At 42.0% G+C, this 17,090-nt stretch overlaps 1 protein-coding gene across 2 annotated transcripts in view; it reads right to left on the bottom strand.

Annotated features, from left to right (window-relative positions):
* Sec23ip (SEC23 interacting protein) overlaps positions 1–13,599 on the bottom strand; it is a 51,334-nt gene extending 37,735 nt beyond the window's left edge. For both annotated transcript variants that reach the window (XM_005412171.2, XM_013508588.1), the window contains exons 1-5: positions 13,358–13,599; positions 7,288–7,820; positions 4,985–5,195; positions 3,111–3,304; positions 1,298–1,387 (exon numbers count right to left, since the gene is read on the bottom strand). In XM_005412171.2, coding sequence (XP_005412228.1) covers positions 1,298–1,387; positions 3,111–3,304; positions 4,985–5,195; positions 7,288–7,820; positions 13,358–13,520 — 1,191 coding nt within the window. In that variant the 5' untranslated portion in view covers positions 13,521–13,599. The remainder of the gene's footprint in view (positions 1–1,297; positions 1,388–3,110; positions 3,305–4,984; positions 5,196–7,287; positions 7,821–13,357) is intronic.
* Positions 13,600–17,090: the final 3,491 nt, after the last annotated feature.

The following is a 17,090-nucleotide window of genomic DNA, read 5'->3' as shown; positions in this document are numbered from 1 at the left end:
GGGGAGGGGAGGGGAGGGGAGGGGAGGGAATGGTTTAAAGCAAAAAAGGATGAATTGTACTTGGAAGGTTAAAACACGCCATCATCAAGGACAAGTCAGCTAATGATGGCCTTCAGGACAAATCTGTCCTACTACCACCTGTCTTTATAAAGTTTTATTAAGCACATCACAGCCCTTGGTTTACATATTGTCTTCTGGCGGCTTTCACAATACAGAGGCAGAATTGGTGGCTGCAACACAGATCACATGGCTGGCCATGCCTTAACGCACTTATTCTCTGGTCCCTTACAGAGAAAGCTGACCAACTTCTAATTAAGTGAAAAAAATATATCAAGCTACAGGGCTGGGGATTTAGCTGAGCGGCACAGCGCCTGCTTGGCAAGCGAAGGTCGTGAGTTCAATTCCCAGTACTGGGAAAATAAAACAAAACAAACAAACAAAAAAAAAATACATATATATATATATATACATATCAAGCTACTTCTGTGGTACACACCAAGCTTCAGTTAACACATTCCCAAAACACAAACTTCACCAGAACAGTTTAAATTGTGTTTTTGTAAAACCGAGTTATATCATTTACAGGCACAAATTCTCTATGATGAATGTGATCATTATGTGTATCTAAAATGTACCAATAAGATCTGACTTTTAAAAAATTGTGTTTTTATATAGGGGCTAAGTTTAATTGCGTCAGCGTGATTGACCTGGGAGCCGAGGGGACTTATAAAGCACACTTCAGGTGGGCCAGGTTGTGTCCAGGTGGGCCCTAGAGCAGGACTTTGGATGCGATGTGTGGTCTCAAGTCCCCTCCTCTCTGGTACTACTTCCCTGCTCTGCTTCCCAGCCACCACAAACAAGTACCTTTGCTCCACTGCCATGCATCTGCTCTGGTGCCAACTGACCACAGACTGTGTACCCTGAAACTGTGAGTTAAATTAAACCTCTCCTCCATTAAATTGTGGATGTCAGGCATTGTGTTTCAGTGACAAGAAAGTTGACTGATATATTCTGTTTCCATCATCAATAATTATGGTAAACTATTGTAAAAGCAGTGCCCTTGTTATATATCCCAACTGTAGGAGTTACTAAAAATGAACGTTTAGGGCTGGGGATTTAGCTCAGCGGCAAAAAGCGCCTGCCTGGCAAGCGCAAGGTCGTGAGTTCGGTTCCCGGTACCGGAGAAAAACCAAAAAAAAAAAAAAAAAATTTTAAAAATGAACGTTTACCAAACACATACAGCAAAGTAACTCTCAAAGTGTACTTAACACTTTAACATCTTCAAAAGTACCATTACCTTTGGATTGTGCATAACAATAGTCTCTCCACTTGGAAATTCTAATCTTCGGTGCCACTGATTTGTGGTTACAGCTTTTTTATATTCAGCCTAAAATAAAGGAAACAACATATAATCCAGTTTGACAAATCTATGTCACATCAAGAAAAAGTATAGAGGGAAATGAACGCTATGATGGTGACAAAACCAACAGTAACAACAGCTCTAATTTACTGATATCCATATTTTTATTAGCTTATATGCATTACTTCATTTAAGTAATTACTCTCAATCACTCCTAAATAATATTATCCCCATTACACGAGAAGAAAGCCAAGGTTTAGACAGTGTAGTGGTTTTCTAAGACTGCTGTCATAGAAAGTTAAGTTCCCACCAAATGTAAAGTACCACCAAATGAGTAACTTAAACTTATTGCCTCATAGTGCTGGAAGTGAGAAGTCCAACGTAAGGAGCTGGCAGGCCAGTGACCCCTCTGAAGCCTGTAAGGAAAGCCTCCTTGCCTCTTTCTATCTTCTCATGTTATCGTTCACCTCCAGCACTCCTTTGCTTGCATGACTCCAACCTTTACCTCAGCTGTCACATGGCATTCTCCCTGTTGGTCTCACCATAGCCATCTCCTTAGAAGGACATCAGCCGCATCGGATTGAAGCAGTGACAGTGAACTTTTTAGAGCTTTCAATGAAACAAACAGCCCACCGTGGCACACATGCCATAGGTTCACCACCACTGGATTGGGGCCTACTCTACTCAAGTATGACCTCACCTTAGGTAATTATATCTTCAATGACCTTATTTTCAAACAGGGTCATGTTCTGAAGTACTAGGAGTTAGGACTTCAACACATTTTGGGGCAGAATGGGGACAGGGACATGGTTCAACCCCTAATAAACATTTTAAGTACTGTACATGTTTACAGAAGGTTACACAACTGGCGTGCAGCAATGGCAGAACTGTGGTTCACTCCTCCCTGGGACTTTCTGCCTCCAGACTCTTTACTGTGTCACCACTTTCTTACTTTTTCTCTTTTTTCAGCTACACCATTCTGTTTTCTATAAAGCTGAAGTCTGAAGTGGGCCTTTCAGGAAGAGATCCAACAGGATGCCAGGGGAACCACTGACACAACCATTATACACACCCCCTTGTTTTCTTCAAATTGACAAATATAAATTGTTACAAAGTCTTTTTAAAAAACTAGTAACAGAGCTGACATTTCTTCCTATTCTGTTTCAAATTTATTTTCACAAGTCAGAGGTGAGTTCAACCTCTCGCTAAAATTAATTTGAAAATGTCTGTATGCTTGGCATACACAGGCAAAATCAAATGTGGAAACCTAAGTTCTTTTACAAGTTTGATGCAAACACCTTATTAGATCTGTGATCTGTCCCTGAAAAGCACACTCTATTTTTAGATACAGAAACTATGATCAGCACTTTGTCAGTAATAGCACCACTTAAAAAAACAATCTCCTTGAGCTGGGGATATAGCTCAGTAGCATAAGCGCCTGTGTGGCAAGCCCAAGGTCATGAGTTCGATCCCCGGTACCGCAAAAAAAAAAAAAAAAAAAAAATCTCCTTGACAGATGTGGTGGTATAAACCTGTAATCCTAGCACCTGAGAGGCTGAGGCAGGAAGATTACAAGTTCAAGGCCAGCCTGGGCCACACTATGAGGATCTGGCTCAAAAAAAAAAGAAAAAAGTAATCTTTGTGTCATGAAATAAAGTCAGCTCCAGTAGTAAGTGCTATCACATAAAACTCCAATGCATACTAGACCTGTAATTTTAAAGGCATAAATAAATAAATGAGGCAGTCATACCTCTAGTTTTTCACTGAAGTCCTCTGTGTAGGGAATGAATCTGCTATCTGTGTCCCCCTTATAAAACCAAGTACAGCGCCTCACTTCAGCTGGCTCCTCTTCCCAGTATACAGCTTTCCTCACTCGGTCATAGAGGTAAACATCGTATCGCCCTCCGTCTGTGCCTAGAACCACACTCTCCGGGTCTGGCTGGACTAGAAAACAAAGACCACATTTTCCCCAACCAATGCAAGACCTATTTAAAAATGGCAAATAAAAATATTATGACTAATCAACACTTATGACTAACAACCAGGTTCAGTTTTATTTAAAGGTAAGTTTAACATTAACTTATGCTACTCAAAATCTTAACTTTATTTTTAGTATAGGGATTGAATCCAGGGCCCTTCTACTGCTATATGCTCAGCCTGTTTAATTATAAAAGAGGGTCTCACTAAGCTAGGTGTATGTAATCCCAGCATTCAGGAGGATCAGGAGGCAGGAGGACTGTCACAAGTTTGAGGCCACCCTGGGTTACAGAGTGAGTTCAAGGCCAGCCTTAACTACACAGCAAGACCCTGTCTCAAAAAAAAAAGAAAGAGGGTTTCACTAAGTCACTAAATTGCCCAGGCCAGGCTCAAACCAGCGAACCTGGCTCAACCTTTCAGAATGTGGGGATTACAGGTGTGTGCTACCACACCAAGTTGACTCTTAAGAGAGAAAGAAATTTCAGAAAGAATATTTGCTCTTTAGAAAGAGCAAATTTTAGCAGGCTAGGGATTTAGCTCAGCGGCACAGTGCCTGCCTGGCAAGCACAAGGTCGTGAGTTCGATTCCCGGTACCAGAGAAAAACCAAAAAAAAAAAAAAAAAAAAAAGCAATGTTCCATGAAGGATACTGCCAGAGAATATTGATAGACCTTAAGTCCAATGACCAAATAATATCAAGACAAAGAAAGAAACACATTTCATGGTACAAGACTTCTCAGAACCTTAGCATACCACCTTTCTCAAGAAGTAAAGCCAGGCATGGTGGCACGTGAATGTAATCTCAGCACCCGGGAAGCTGAGGCAAGAGGATCACAAATTGGAGGCCAGGCTGGGCATTTTAGCCACTTAGCAAAATCTTGTTCTCAATTTTTTTTTCTTTTTTTGGTTTTTTAAAGGAAGGTCTCACTATGTAGTCCAGGCTCACTGTGAACTTGCTATGTAGCCCAGGTTGCCCTCAAATTTGCAGCAATCCTCCTGCCTCAGCCTCCCCAGAGCTGGAATTACAGGCATGCTCTACCACACCCAGCTTGTTCTCAAAATTTAAAAAGGGATGAGGATATAGCTCAGTGCAAAGGCCATGGGTTTAATCACCAGCGACATGTGCGTGTGCACACATGCGCACGTGTGCGCACACACACACACACACACAAAGATGCTTACTCAGGACTGCAGGGGGGGTAGGGGTTTAGCTCAGCGGCACAGCGCCTGCCTGGCAAGTGTAAGATCGCGAGTTCAATTCCTGGTACCGGAAGAAGGAAAAAAAAAAAAAAAAAAGACTGCAGAATATTTTTCACAGAGCATCTCTAGGATCCAGAGTTCCATGGAAAATGCTTTATAACATTTATGTTACAAAATGTTACATGCCTCCATAACTACAAATGAATAAGGAATGTAGGAAAACTCCTCTCATTTAAAACACCTTTAAACAAAGGAAATGACTAAAACAATTTCTCCAAACATCCTGCTCAGATAACTTAGGATTTCCATTATTATCACCATCTTAAGGCACAGAATCTGGTGAGCTCTACAAAGATTAAGGAAATGAAATTCACAAAAGCAGGCCAAGATACTCTTTCATTTCTTCTCTTCCTAAAATCAGACGTGAATGATGCATACCAGCACTTACCTGAGTTATACACTTCTTCAAGATTCAATGAATCCAGCACACTGAAAGGCATCCATACTTGTTTGTATTCTACCTCCTTGCAGTAAAACCAATGGGGCTGGACAGGTTCATACTGATTTTGAAGTACAAAAGGAGGTGGACCCTGCACAGAGGGACCTGCAGGTTTAGCAAATACTTGCTGTTGTGCTGGTGACTGCACTGAAGGAGGAATCTAAAAGGACAACAAAGTTAAGACTGTCATGTTTGTCCAAAATAATTTGCATATGCTTTAGAATTAAATGGATATTAATAATAATTATACTACCTATATTTCTGGGTGTAATGACTTAGTATAATAACTAAACCCCAAAGCAATTAAATTTTTTTAAAAATACTAAATTCCCAAATCAATTGCAAAGGGAACTAGATTTTTACACAATGATGGCAAAGTAAACTAACACCTTCATGATATCAATAGCAGTATGTTAAACCGGGCATGCTGGCGCACGCCTGTAATCCTAACACTCGGGAGGCTGAGGCAGGAGGATCATTGCAAGGTTGAGACCAGCCTGGGCTACAAAGTGAGCTCAAGGCCAGCCTGAACTGCATAGCGAGACTGTGCTTTTTGTTAAGGTGCTTTTTTTGTTTTGTTTTGTTTTTTTAAAGACAGCACTGCCTTGCTATGAAGTTTAGGTTGGCCTTGAAGACACTATTCAGCCCAGGCTGGCCTTCAACTGGCAGTGATCCTCCCACCTCAGTTCCTGAGCACTGGGATTAAAGGTTTGTGCCACCATACCCAGCATTCTTTAACTTTTTAAAGTGTGCATGTTTCTCAACTCAACCATTCTATTTCTAAGAATTTATCCTAAATGTATACCTATAGAAACAAAAATTTACCCCAAAAGATGTCTCCACATGGTTATTTATAAAGGAAAATCACTGGAAACAATCTCAATGTCTAAGAGAAACACAACTAAATTACACTAAATGTAATTACTAATGTAAATTAGGCCAGGTGTGGTGGCACACAGAAAGCTGAAAAAGGAGGGTTACAAATTTGGGGCCAGCCTAGTCAACTCGGCCAGACATGTCTCAAAAATTTTAATTAAAGGGCTGAGGATGTAGACCAGCACTCCCGGAGTTTAATCACGAGTATCCAGAAACAAAACAAAAAGAATTTCCATTCAAGTGCTGGAACTCTTTAAGGCCATTAAAAATGTTTTAGAAAAAATTTTACAATATCTAAAATATGTTCACAAAAACAAAGATTATAAAAATCATAGGTACTATAATATGTTTGCGTAGTAAAAAGATAAAATACAGAACAAAATGAAATCAAGACAGATGCAATGGCATACATATGCCTATAGTCCCAGCTACTTGGAAGGCTGAAGCAGAAGAATCCCTTGTGCCCAGGAGTGCAAGGTCAGCCTGAACAACATGAGACCCCATTTCAAAATCCAGAAAGAAAAAACAATGATTAGTTATCTATGCATAATTTTTTTCAGTGCTAGGAATTGAACCTCAGGCCTCATGCATGCTAGGCAAATACTCTACCAATGACCAACATCTCTAGCCTTTTTTCTTTTGAGACAAGTTCTCGATAAGTTACCCAGACTGGCATTGAAGTGGTGATCCTCCCCCACCTTAGCCAATGGATTATAGGCATGAACCCCCTCACCCAACTTCCCTTTTTTTTTTTAAACTCCTTTGGAAGTCAGCAGAACAAGTAGCTAAGGAAAAAGCATAAAGGAATTCCATAAACTTTATACAATATGTTATTCCTTCCCCCTTTGAGATATAATTTTACTGTCTAGATCCAAACTGTAGAAATACAAATAAATTACTGGAGAAGCTGGGCATGGCAGCACACATCTATAATCCCAGCACTTGAGAGGCTGAGGCAGGAGGATCACCACAAATTCGAGGCCAGCCTGGGATACATAGTGAGTTCAAAACCAGCTTAAACTACATAGCAAGGCCCTGTCTCAAAACAAAACAAAAAACACTGTCCTAACTCTCACATATCCTAGATGACATTTATTATTGGTAATTTACACTAAAACCTAATAATACTGGCATTTGGCTAACTCATTAAAATCAATTATTACTTCAATAAACAGGTAATGTAAACTAAAATATATGCCACCAATGAGCTACCTTTACAAGAATGTTTACTTCAAAGCCTGCAGCTTTTGAAAAATAATATGGCCTCTGCAAATAATATGGCCTCATATAAATTATAAAATGCACAAAGTTTTTTTAAAACACTAAGGATAGAGAGAAAAAAATTATATAGTAGGACACAGGATCAGTCCACATACCGGTGGCAAAGATGCTGGGGGTATCTGGTAAACCTGTACTGGAGGTCCAGAGGTTGGAGGGTGAGAGAGATGGGCAGGCGTTTGGCACTGTTGCAGCTGTGGGGGTGCAATGTAGGGATTAGCCCTGCTGCTGACAGGGGTATGGCGATACGGATTATATCCTTGCTGGGGTGTTCCTTGGGGTGGACTCCCAAAATTTGAAGGAGGGAGTCCACTTGGCTGAGAAGGCAGATAAGGGTTTATTCCCATCTGTGAGGAAGGTGGAGCACCATAGTGAGCCTTTGAAACAGACGGTGGAAATGCAGTCAACCCATCTTGGGATTCAGTTGTAAAAGGGAGAGCAGTCGGCGGCTTGGAGAAAGCTGATTGTCCAACCGATGTTACTACAGTTGTTAAGGGTGGCTGTCCAATATTTCCAAAAGGATCACTACTGCTTGAAACCTGAGAGAAGTAACTAAATGTCTGTGGGGTGGATGTGTGAACATTAGTCTGACCAAGGAAGCTGTCCTCCTCACCAACATCTGTGGAATCCTCTGAAACAGAACAAGACAGCAAATGGTTTAAAGGGTGCATTATCATTCCATAAGATTCTGTAAGGAAGAGCTATCAATCATACTTCTTCACTCACTACTCTAACAGAAATCTCACAGAGATTTCTGCAGGAAAACAAAATAAATAACAAAAATGCCAGATGTAGTGACACATGCCTATAATCTTAGCTCTTAAGAAGTTGAGGAAGGAAGATAACCATGAGTTCAAGGATAGTTTGGGCTACATTGTGAGTTTAAGGACAACCTGAACTACATCGTTCATTTCACCCTGCCTCAAAATGCCAAAAACAATGACAACAACAACAAAATTTGTTTTTCCTTACAAACTTCTCCTTTGAAATGAAAAATTAAAAAACATGAATAAAAAAATCTAGCCTCCCATGGTAGTGTAAACTTGTAATCCCAGCTACTCTGAAGACTGAAATAGGAGGATCACAAATCCAACGCCAGGTACCTGGGTGTGATGGCTCACACTTATAATCCCAGCACTTGGGAGGCTAAAGCAGGCAGATCATCACAAGTCTGAAGACAGCCTGGACTACACAGTGAGTTTAAGGCCAGCCTGAACTACACAGCAAGACCCAGTCTCAAAAAACAACAACAACAAAAAAATAAATCCAAGACCAGTTTAGACAACTAGCTAAACGCTATCCCAAAAGGAAAAGAAAAAAGGGGCTGAGGCGATAGCTCTATGGTACAGTGCTTGCCTAGTATACACAAGGCCCTGGGGGTAGGTACCACTACCAAAAAAAAGAAAAAAAGAAAGAAAACAAACACTAAAAGAGAAATTATATTTCATTCATAATCCCATCTCCCAGAGATAATCACTGCTAATACTGTTAACATTCTGGTACAGAACTTGCATACTTCTTAAATAAATGTAGTTGCCATTTATTTTTAAATACATACTTACTAATTTGAATCTTTTTCTTCCCCTGGTAAAATGTAATTCAAACACTGCCTCATTACCCAAATACATGTAATTTTATCTCCATAGTCACAAGAAGCTAAAGACAGTCTGCTGACAAGGGGTGGGTCAGAGCTCTTCTAGGGCATTCTACAAACAGGCCTGTAGTACTTGTATTTCCCAGGTAAAGTAGGTCAACCATTAATTACCATCCTTAAAACCATGCAGTGTCACAACCAACAATTAGTTATTTGTTTTGTTTTGTTTTGTTTTTCGTTTTTCTTCCGGTACCAGGAATCGAACTCACAACCTTGCGCTTGCCAGGCAGGTGCTTTGCCGCTGAGCTAAATCCCCAGCCCCCAACAATTAGTTATTACAGAACACCAGATCAACAGAAAAGACTGAGGGGCGTTCCCACTTCCTTTGACCCAACTTAAGTTTCACTATGGGTAATAAACTCAATTTCACTGCTGTCCTGCTACCAAGTTATAAAATAAAAAGCATTTCCCTCTGTGTGACCTCAAAAGTCTACCCCACTCTTCCTTACTAAATATTAATGAGCCCTTCACTTGCAGATTTCATTTTCCTCCTAATTTTTTCTTTTCCTGTCTCATTCCCCTTTATCTTCTACTGGTGGCAGTGAGGAGTCTATTATAGAGATGGACCCAGTTCCAGCACAGAAGCAGACTATGGACCCTACCCCAACCAAAGCTCCAGCTTCTCCCTGACTCCTGCTGAAGAAGCCACTGGGCTCAGAGATTCTGCCTTGAGCTTCTAGGTTGTTCGCACTATAATTTACACCCAAACTACAACACTCCACTATTCCAGTTTGGGCTATAGTCCAAAAGACAATTCCAAATACCATAACCCAGATTATGACATTTGGGGTTGTCTCTTTTGGAATTATGATTGGTACACTATTGGAAAGATTCCCCTATCACCTGTTTCTTTGTAACTAAAAATAAAACTACCCCTCCTGCACAGGGGCCCTCTTCTGTGTGTATCATTCTACTTCTCTGATATATTTCTAGTTCTCACCGCTCTTCGCAGTCCTGTGATCCTCACTTAAACTTAGACTCATCCTCTGTAGTTCTTTTTTTTTAAGAGTAGGAAAATCTACTGGAGAATAGGAATGGGGGAATGAGGAATAGGAATAGCTCCTGAGGGACAGGAGGGGACCCAAACGGGTTCAAAATGGCATAGAACTTATTACATCACCCAGGCTGGCCTCAAAATCACAATCCTGCCTCAGACTCCTCAACTTTGTGATTAGAGGTGTGTGCCACTACCCCCAGATTCGTTTACCCTGAAGAGAACTTGAGATTGACCTAGCCCAAGAGGTATTTTTCTAATTAGTATCAATTATAAGTGAAACCATGATCTCAACATATTGCTAGACTCATCTCAGGGCACTGTTAATTTCATGTGGACACATACCCATCCATCTAGATCAACAGCCTTAGTGAGCACTTGTATACCTGTGACACTCCCAACTTTGTCTCAAACCCAGACCGTCTTTATGTGTTCCAGAAGCTGTTTTCCAACTTCCTCCTCAAAATTTCAACAAATTCAGCCACATACACTTCAAACTCAATGTGCCTAAAATTGAATTTATTATCTTAAATGCCCCCGATGTACTTTTACCAGATTCTCACTGTCTCAACAGAAAATTCACTAACATCCATCCAGATTTCAGCCAGAAATCTCAAGCCTCTCAGACCATTCCTCTCCCTGACATACACTTGATTTAACTATTTAGATATTCATTCAAGAAATATTACCCAGGCATGGCGCCACAGGCTGCTAATCTCAGCACGCTGGGAACCTAAGACAGGAAGGATCAAAGTTTGAGCCCAGTGAGAAATTTAACTCAGTAAGATTTTGTATCAAAATGAAAAAATTTTTAAAAAGAGTAGGAATGCAGCTCAATACAAAGGCCCCAATAATGGGAAGGAAAGAAGGGAGGAAGGGAGGAAGGAAAAAAGGGAGGGAGGGGGGAGGGAAGGAAGGAAGGAAAGAAGGAAGGAAGGTATTTAGGGAAGGAAAGAAAAAACAAGGAAGGAAGGAAGGTATTTATGCCCAGTGTGGGGGTTTGCCTGTAAACTCAGGCACTCTGGGAGGCCAAGGCAGGAGGATTGCCTCAAATTTGAAGCCAGCCTAGACTACAAAATGAGTTCCAGATAAGCATTAGCTGAGTTCCAGGTAAGCCTTAACTACATAGCAAGATCCTATCTAAAAAATAAATAAGCCAGCTGTGGTGGCACACATCTGTAATCCCAGCACTCAGGAGGCTGAAGCAGGTGGACTGCCACAAGTGCAAAGCCAGCCTGGGCTACATAGTAAGCTCAAGGCCAATCTGAACTACATAGCAAAACCCTGTTATTAAATAAATAAATAGTGGGCTGGGGATACAGCTCAGTGGCATAAGCACCTGCCTGGCAAGTGCAAGGTCCTGAGTTCGGGCCCCAGTACTACAAAAAATAAATAAATAAATAAATAAATAAATATAATTATTTTACTTCTAAAAAGTATTAATGTCCCTACAAAAAAAGACTGTCTCCAAGAAACAAGAATTACAAAGACAATTTACGTGACAATGAAACTGTCTATCACTGACTGACAGTGACACACACAAACCACATACTATACAACAAGAAAGATAGGGCTGGGGACGTACCTCAGCAGCACAGAGCCTGCCTGCCAAGCACAAGGCCCTGAGTTCAATTCCCGGTACAAAAAAAAAAAAGACATAGTTGGGCACACATCTGTAATCCCAGCAAGCAGGAGGCTGAGGCAAGAGATCACAAGTTCAAGCTCAGCCTGAGCTACACAACAAAACCCTGTCTCAAACCTGTCTCCCCTCGAAAAAATGAAAGAAAGATACAAATCAAACAATACTTATGAAGCAGAGAATGATATAGAAGCCTCAGGTATAGCCTACCACACCACTGAGCTCCAGTCAGGCCAGTTCTTCACTGACCAGCAATGTCCTTCCAATCACACTGCCTAAAGGAGACATACTATTCCTGATACCCATCCTCTCATTCTTCAACAAACACCTACTGAATATTTTGTCTACTGTATTCCAAGGACTGCACATACACTAGCAAATAAAATGAAATCCTTGCCCTCATGGGGTTTACACTGGTGGGGAGGGGGTTAGAATAAACAAGTATGTGCACATGTCAGGTAATGACAAGTACCAAGAAGTGTAACCCAAGGGAAGGGAAACCTTTAGGTACAGATGCTTCCAATAATGCCTTTCCTCACTTTCCATGAAGCTTTCCTTAGTTCTCCGAAGAGGAACAAATTATTCACTGGAAACAATCCACCCCGGTGTGGTGGTGCAAAGCCTGTATTCCCAGCACTTGGAAAGCTGAGGCACTGTCACCACCAGTTTAAGGCCAGCCTGAACTGCACAGTGAGACTCTGTCTCAAAAAAAAAAAAAAAAAAACCTCCAATATTTAATGAAGACCTATGTGCTAGGCACTACACAAGTTCCTGGAAATAAAAGAGAATTAAGTCATTGTTGCAAACTTTAAGAAGCCCACAGTCCAAACAGGAAAACCTGTTTAGTTAACAAATATTTACATAACACTATGTGCCAGGCACTAAACTCAGCGCTTTGCAAAAAGTAACCTTTTACAAGGAGCACATATATAGATACTGAAGCGCAGAGAAGCATAATAACACGTCTGTGCTCCCACAAGTTACTGGAAGGGCCAGTGTTTAGGATCTGTGCTCCTAAACACTATGGTCTGGGTTGTGCCACAAAATCATCAAAAAGCAATCTCTCAGCTGGGCGTGGCGGCACACACTTAAAATCCCAGTACTCAGCACCCTGGGTTGGGGGACGGGGCTGAGGGAGGAGGATCACATGTCCGAGCCCAGTGTGGGAAACTCCAGAGATTTAGCGAAACCCTGTCTCAAAATTAAAAAGGAAAAACCACCTCCCAAGGCAATACTGCAGAGATAAAATGCTAGAGGTGCTCGTGGGAGTGAGGGCCTGAGGGAACAAGAAAGCATTTCTTAGAGGAAAAGCACGCTGAATCTGTATCTTGCAAACATTGCACACCTATTCTAGAAGGGGGCACTATCCTAAGATATCCTCTTGCACACCGGCCCCTCCTAGAAGACAGCCTACTGTATCCTTTAGGAGGTTTCAGCTAAGTGACGGCTACTGTCTAATCTACATTCCCTGCCAGTATCCAGAACGTCAGCGGGTGTTCAACAACTTGCGGAAGGCCGGGGATGTAGCTCAGAGGCACAGCGCCTGCCTGGCAAGGGCAAGGTCCTGAGTTCCATTCCCCGTACAAAAAAAAACGAAAAACGAAACACAAAAACAAAAACTTGTGGAATGCCAGTGAACTAGCGTCCAGAATTCTGGACAATTCAGAACACGGAATTCTTCCAGGAAGAGCAAGCATCAGCACCTGTGCCCCGCCTCCAAGATCCCAAGCCCCCAAGTCTCTCAAACCTGGCCCCCGCTGGGATCCGGAGGGTGCGTCGAGTCGGAAGCAGAACTTCCGGCTGGACCCTCGTCAGGCCCTGAACCCTGCCCGCCTCCCCGTACACACTCGACCCGCGGGACCGCCCTCGGTTTACTACTACCTCCGGGCAAGAGCAGAGAGGCCGAGGCAGCGGCGGCTTGGGTAACTGGGATGAAGGGCACGTTGAAACTGAACTCCGTGGCCGAGGAGGAGAAGAGCAAGTTGGTACTCGACAAAGAGGCTGAAGCGCCGCCACTACCACCGTTAATTCTCCTCTCGGTCATGGCTGCAGGCCACCGTCCGTTACACGTCTACTGGAAGCCGGTGCAGTACCACCGGCCGGAAACCAGTCACCTCAGGGTTAGCGCACTTCCGCACTTGCGCACAGAGGCCGGAACGCCAGGTGACGGGTCCAAAGCCATCTTTTTCCCCTGATCTACGCTGCCCGAAATAAAGATGGAGGAACTAGCTTCGCGCCATAACTTAACACATGACAGCCTCCACCGGGGCGCAGGCCCAGTTTGAGACAGAGTACCCAAACTGGGGAAAGAACGTGGAGGCGTGGCCGCTGCCCTTACTGGGTCCAAGTACAGTTTGATGTTCAAAGTGCTGGATTGAGCTGGGCAAAGGGGGCCGGGCTTCCTGAAAGTAGAGACAGGACAAGTTAACTGTCAGATTTTGGAGGTACAATGGAAATCCACAGGAGCCGGTAGAGGAAGGACTAGCACCTCCATGTCTTTCTGGACCGAATGGAACTTTTGTCCTCAACCCAGGTATAGTAACAGTAAAACTTTTAAAGTTTTTAATCCCCGAAGAGAAAAACAAATTTTAACCGAGGGAATTGAAATTTAAGGCTGTGACGTTTAGTCTAGCCCGGTGGCGTACACCCTGTAAACCCAGCAACTCTGGATACTAAGGGAAGAAGACAGCAAATTCAAGACCAGCCTGAACTGCAAGACCCTGTGGCGGGTGAGGGGAAGCTGGGTGCTCAGCCCTTCCTGAGTTCAATCCTGAGTCTCCCCACCCCCAAAACAGGGGTGTTTTAAAATAGCTTTGTATATGCCCATAGTTCCACAGTAGTCTAACTAGTTCCACCCATAAATTGGATATAAGTGTCATCTTCCATAGTTTAACATTTGAAAGAAAAAAATAGCAGGTGCAGTGGGGGCACACCTGTAATCTCAGCTACTCCAGAGGCTTAGGCAAGAGAATAGAGAATTGGAGGCCAGCTGAGGCAATTTAGCCTGCTCTCAAAAACACCATATGCAGTCTTTCAGCTTCTTAGTAGGTGGGGGAAGACAAGACCCCCAAATAAGTCTTGAAATTAAACATCTCCCCAGAGATTACACCTACATTACAGTACAAGTTTGTATATAATGAAATAGCTGTTTAATGTATTTACTGTCAGATTTTAAAAGCCAAACACTAGTTAAACCATTAAGACAGATTTTATGCCAGGCATGGTGGTGCATGCCTATAATCCTATAGGGAGGCTGAGGCAGGAGGATCATCGTGAGTTCGAGCCCAGCTTGGGCTACAAAGTGAGTTCATAGCCAGCCTGAAGTACCTAGTGAAAACATACCTCAAGAAGAAAAAAAAAAATATTTTATTTACAAGAACTATTAAAAAAGGAAAGAAAGACCATCTGGAACTAAACCCAATTTTGCTGAAACAAAAAGATTACAGACTTTCCAATCCTGTCACTCACAAGGCTAGGGCAATCCCAGCACTCTCAGGAAGATTGTAAATTTGAGCCAGCCAGAACTACATTTGAGAGTTCAAAACCAGCACACAGTTAGACCCTCTAAAGAAAAAAAAAAAAGACACCAATTAGAAAGAATGAGGAATGGAAAATATACCAACCACTGTTCCATAGAAATTATTGAATCCCGCTAGGCATAAATTGAAAATTATCCCTGCTCTGACAACAGAGAATTTTCATGGCTAGTTCAAGCTGTCTCTGGTTCAGCCCTCTGAAAAAAACAACTCCCCAGGACCACATTCCTTCTCGGCCCTGGCTTTGTCCTGTGGGAAATTTCTCCTGGGCAGTGATTTTCCATGGTCATATCTGAAGTGGCATTGGAAAGTGTGTGTTCTATGGGATCTGTACAGCTTTAGCAGCTGATTCCCAGCTGGTACAAGTTTAGGATCCAAGACTTACATCAATCTTTTTAAAATTTTTATTTTTATAGTACATATTTGTTGTACATAATAATTACATTCATCTCGGGGAGTTGGTACCTGTGCATAATACATCTTAATTTTTTTTTTTTTACATCTCCCTTACCCACCTCCCTCAAGTCGAACAGTTGGTGGCTTTTCAGAGCAGACTCTTGGTATTTCATTTCCAGCTAGTTTCATGCTCTTCACTTGCTCTTCTGACCCATTTTATTTTGCTCAGGATAATGGGGTTTGGGGCAGAGATATAGCTCAGTGGCATAGCACCTGCCTGGCAAGTGCAAGGTCCTGAGTTTGATTCCTGGTGCCAAAAAAACCCCAGGATAATGGGGTTAACCTGAGCATACTTGAAACAGTAGCTTCAAGTGAGAGATCCTTGATCCAGCCTTTGCTACATGGATGGATTCTTTAGTTTCCCTGAAAAGTCTCAAAGGACCTTTGAAAATGCCTTTGAGGCTGGCCATGGGGACACATCCCAGCTATTCAGGAAGTTCAGATGGAAGGATTGGGAGGTTGAGCCTAACCTGCATTTACCTCCTATGAGTTGAATACTAAATTGATTGACTTTTCCAATACTCTAAAGCCCCAATTTTTCCTATGCTGCCCAGTCTGGCATCCATGAGCTATCTGTGGCTATTGAGGACTAGAAATGATACCTGTTTGAACTGATAGGTACTATAAGTATAAAATTCATGAGACTTCAATGACTCAGTTAAAAAAATACAATATCCCATTAATAAATTTCACATTAATTTAAAATTAAAATATTTTTCATATGTTAAGTCTGTTGTTAAAATTAGCACATGCATATAATCCCAGGACTCAGGAGGCTGAGGCAGGAACATCACAACTTCAAAGCCAGCCAGATATCTACATAGCCAGACATTGTTTAAAAAAAAAATTAGGGCTGTTTATCTCAGTGTTAAGAGTGCTTACCTACCATGCCTGAGGCTCTAAATTCTATCCCCAGCACCACACATGTAAAAACAAAACAAAAAACTACCATTAAAAAGTCTTAAGCACTTTAGGTCTTCCTTGTGAAGGCTCCAGTGTCACATAAACATATACCATGGTCTGGCACAGTGGCACACACCTATAATCCTAGCTGTTCCCAAGAGTGAGGTAGGAGGATTGCAGTTTGGAGACCAATCAGAGACAACTTGGTGAAACTCTTATTTCAAACATACGTGGCTGGGGTTGAAGCTCAGTGGCAGAGCACCCCTAGGTTCATTCACCAGTAATGAGGTGGCAGGGGGCATATGCCATGAACTCAGAAAGGAAAGGTGTTTTTCCTCGCCCACACTTGCCACTGCTGAGCTGATAGCAAACTAAAATTCAGATAAAGCAGATCTGAAAATAAATGATTTAAAAATCAGACATTTTCATACCATAACTTTAATTTACATATCAATGGACACAGAGCTAAAATATGGAATTTCCATCATTCAGTAACCCCTCTGCTAAATGAATGAGTGAATGCAGTGGTGCTGTCGTTGTGGTGGATTAAATAATGGTCAACTTGTAACACCTGGCTGAACTGAATCAGCGTGGTTCTGCGTGCAGAAGACCCACGAGAGGATTGTTGCCAACAGCATAAAAGGAGAACTGGAGAAGATTGAATGCTGTTGATCCTCCTGAAGAAGCTTGTCATGCTGGCTTTCTTTTTTTTTTTTTTT

Source organism: Chinchilla lanigera, unplaced genomic scaffold (assembly GCF_000276665.1).
Source record: "Chinchilla lanigera isolate Chin_1 unplaced genomic scaffold, ChiLan1.0 scaffold00150, whole genome shotgun sequence".
In the NCBI taxonomy this organism is placed as follows: domain Eukaryota; kingdom Metazoa; phylum Chordata; class Mammalia; order Rodentia; family Chinchillidae; genus Chinchilla; species Chinchilla lanigera.
Note: the sequence above shows the minus strand (reverse complement) of the source record. Positions and strands in the feature narration are given on the sequence as shown.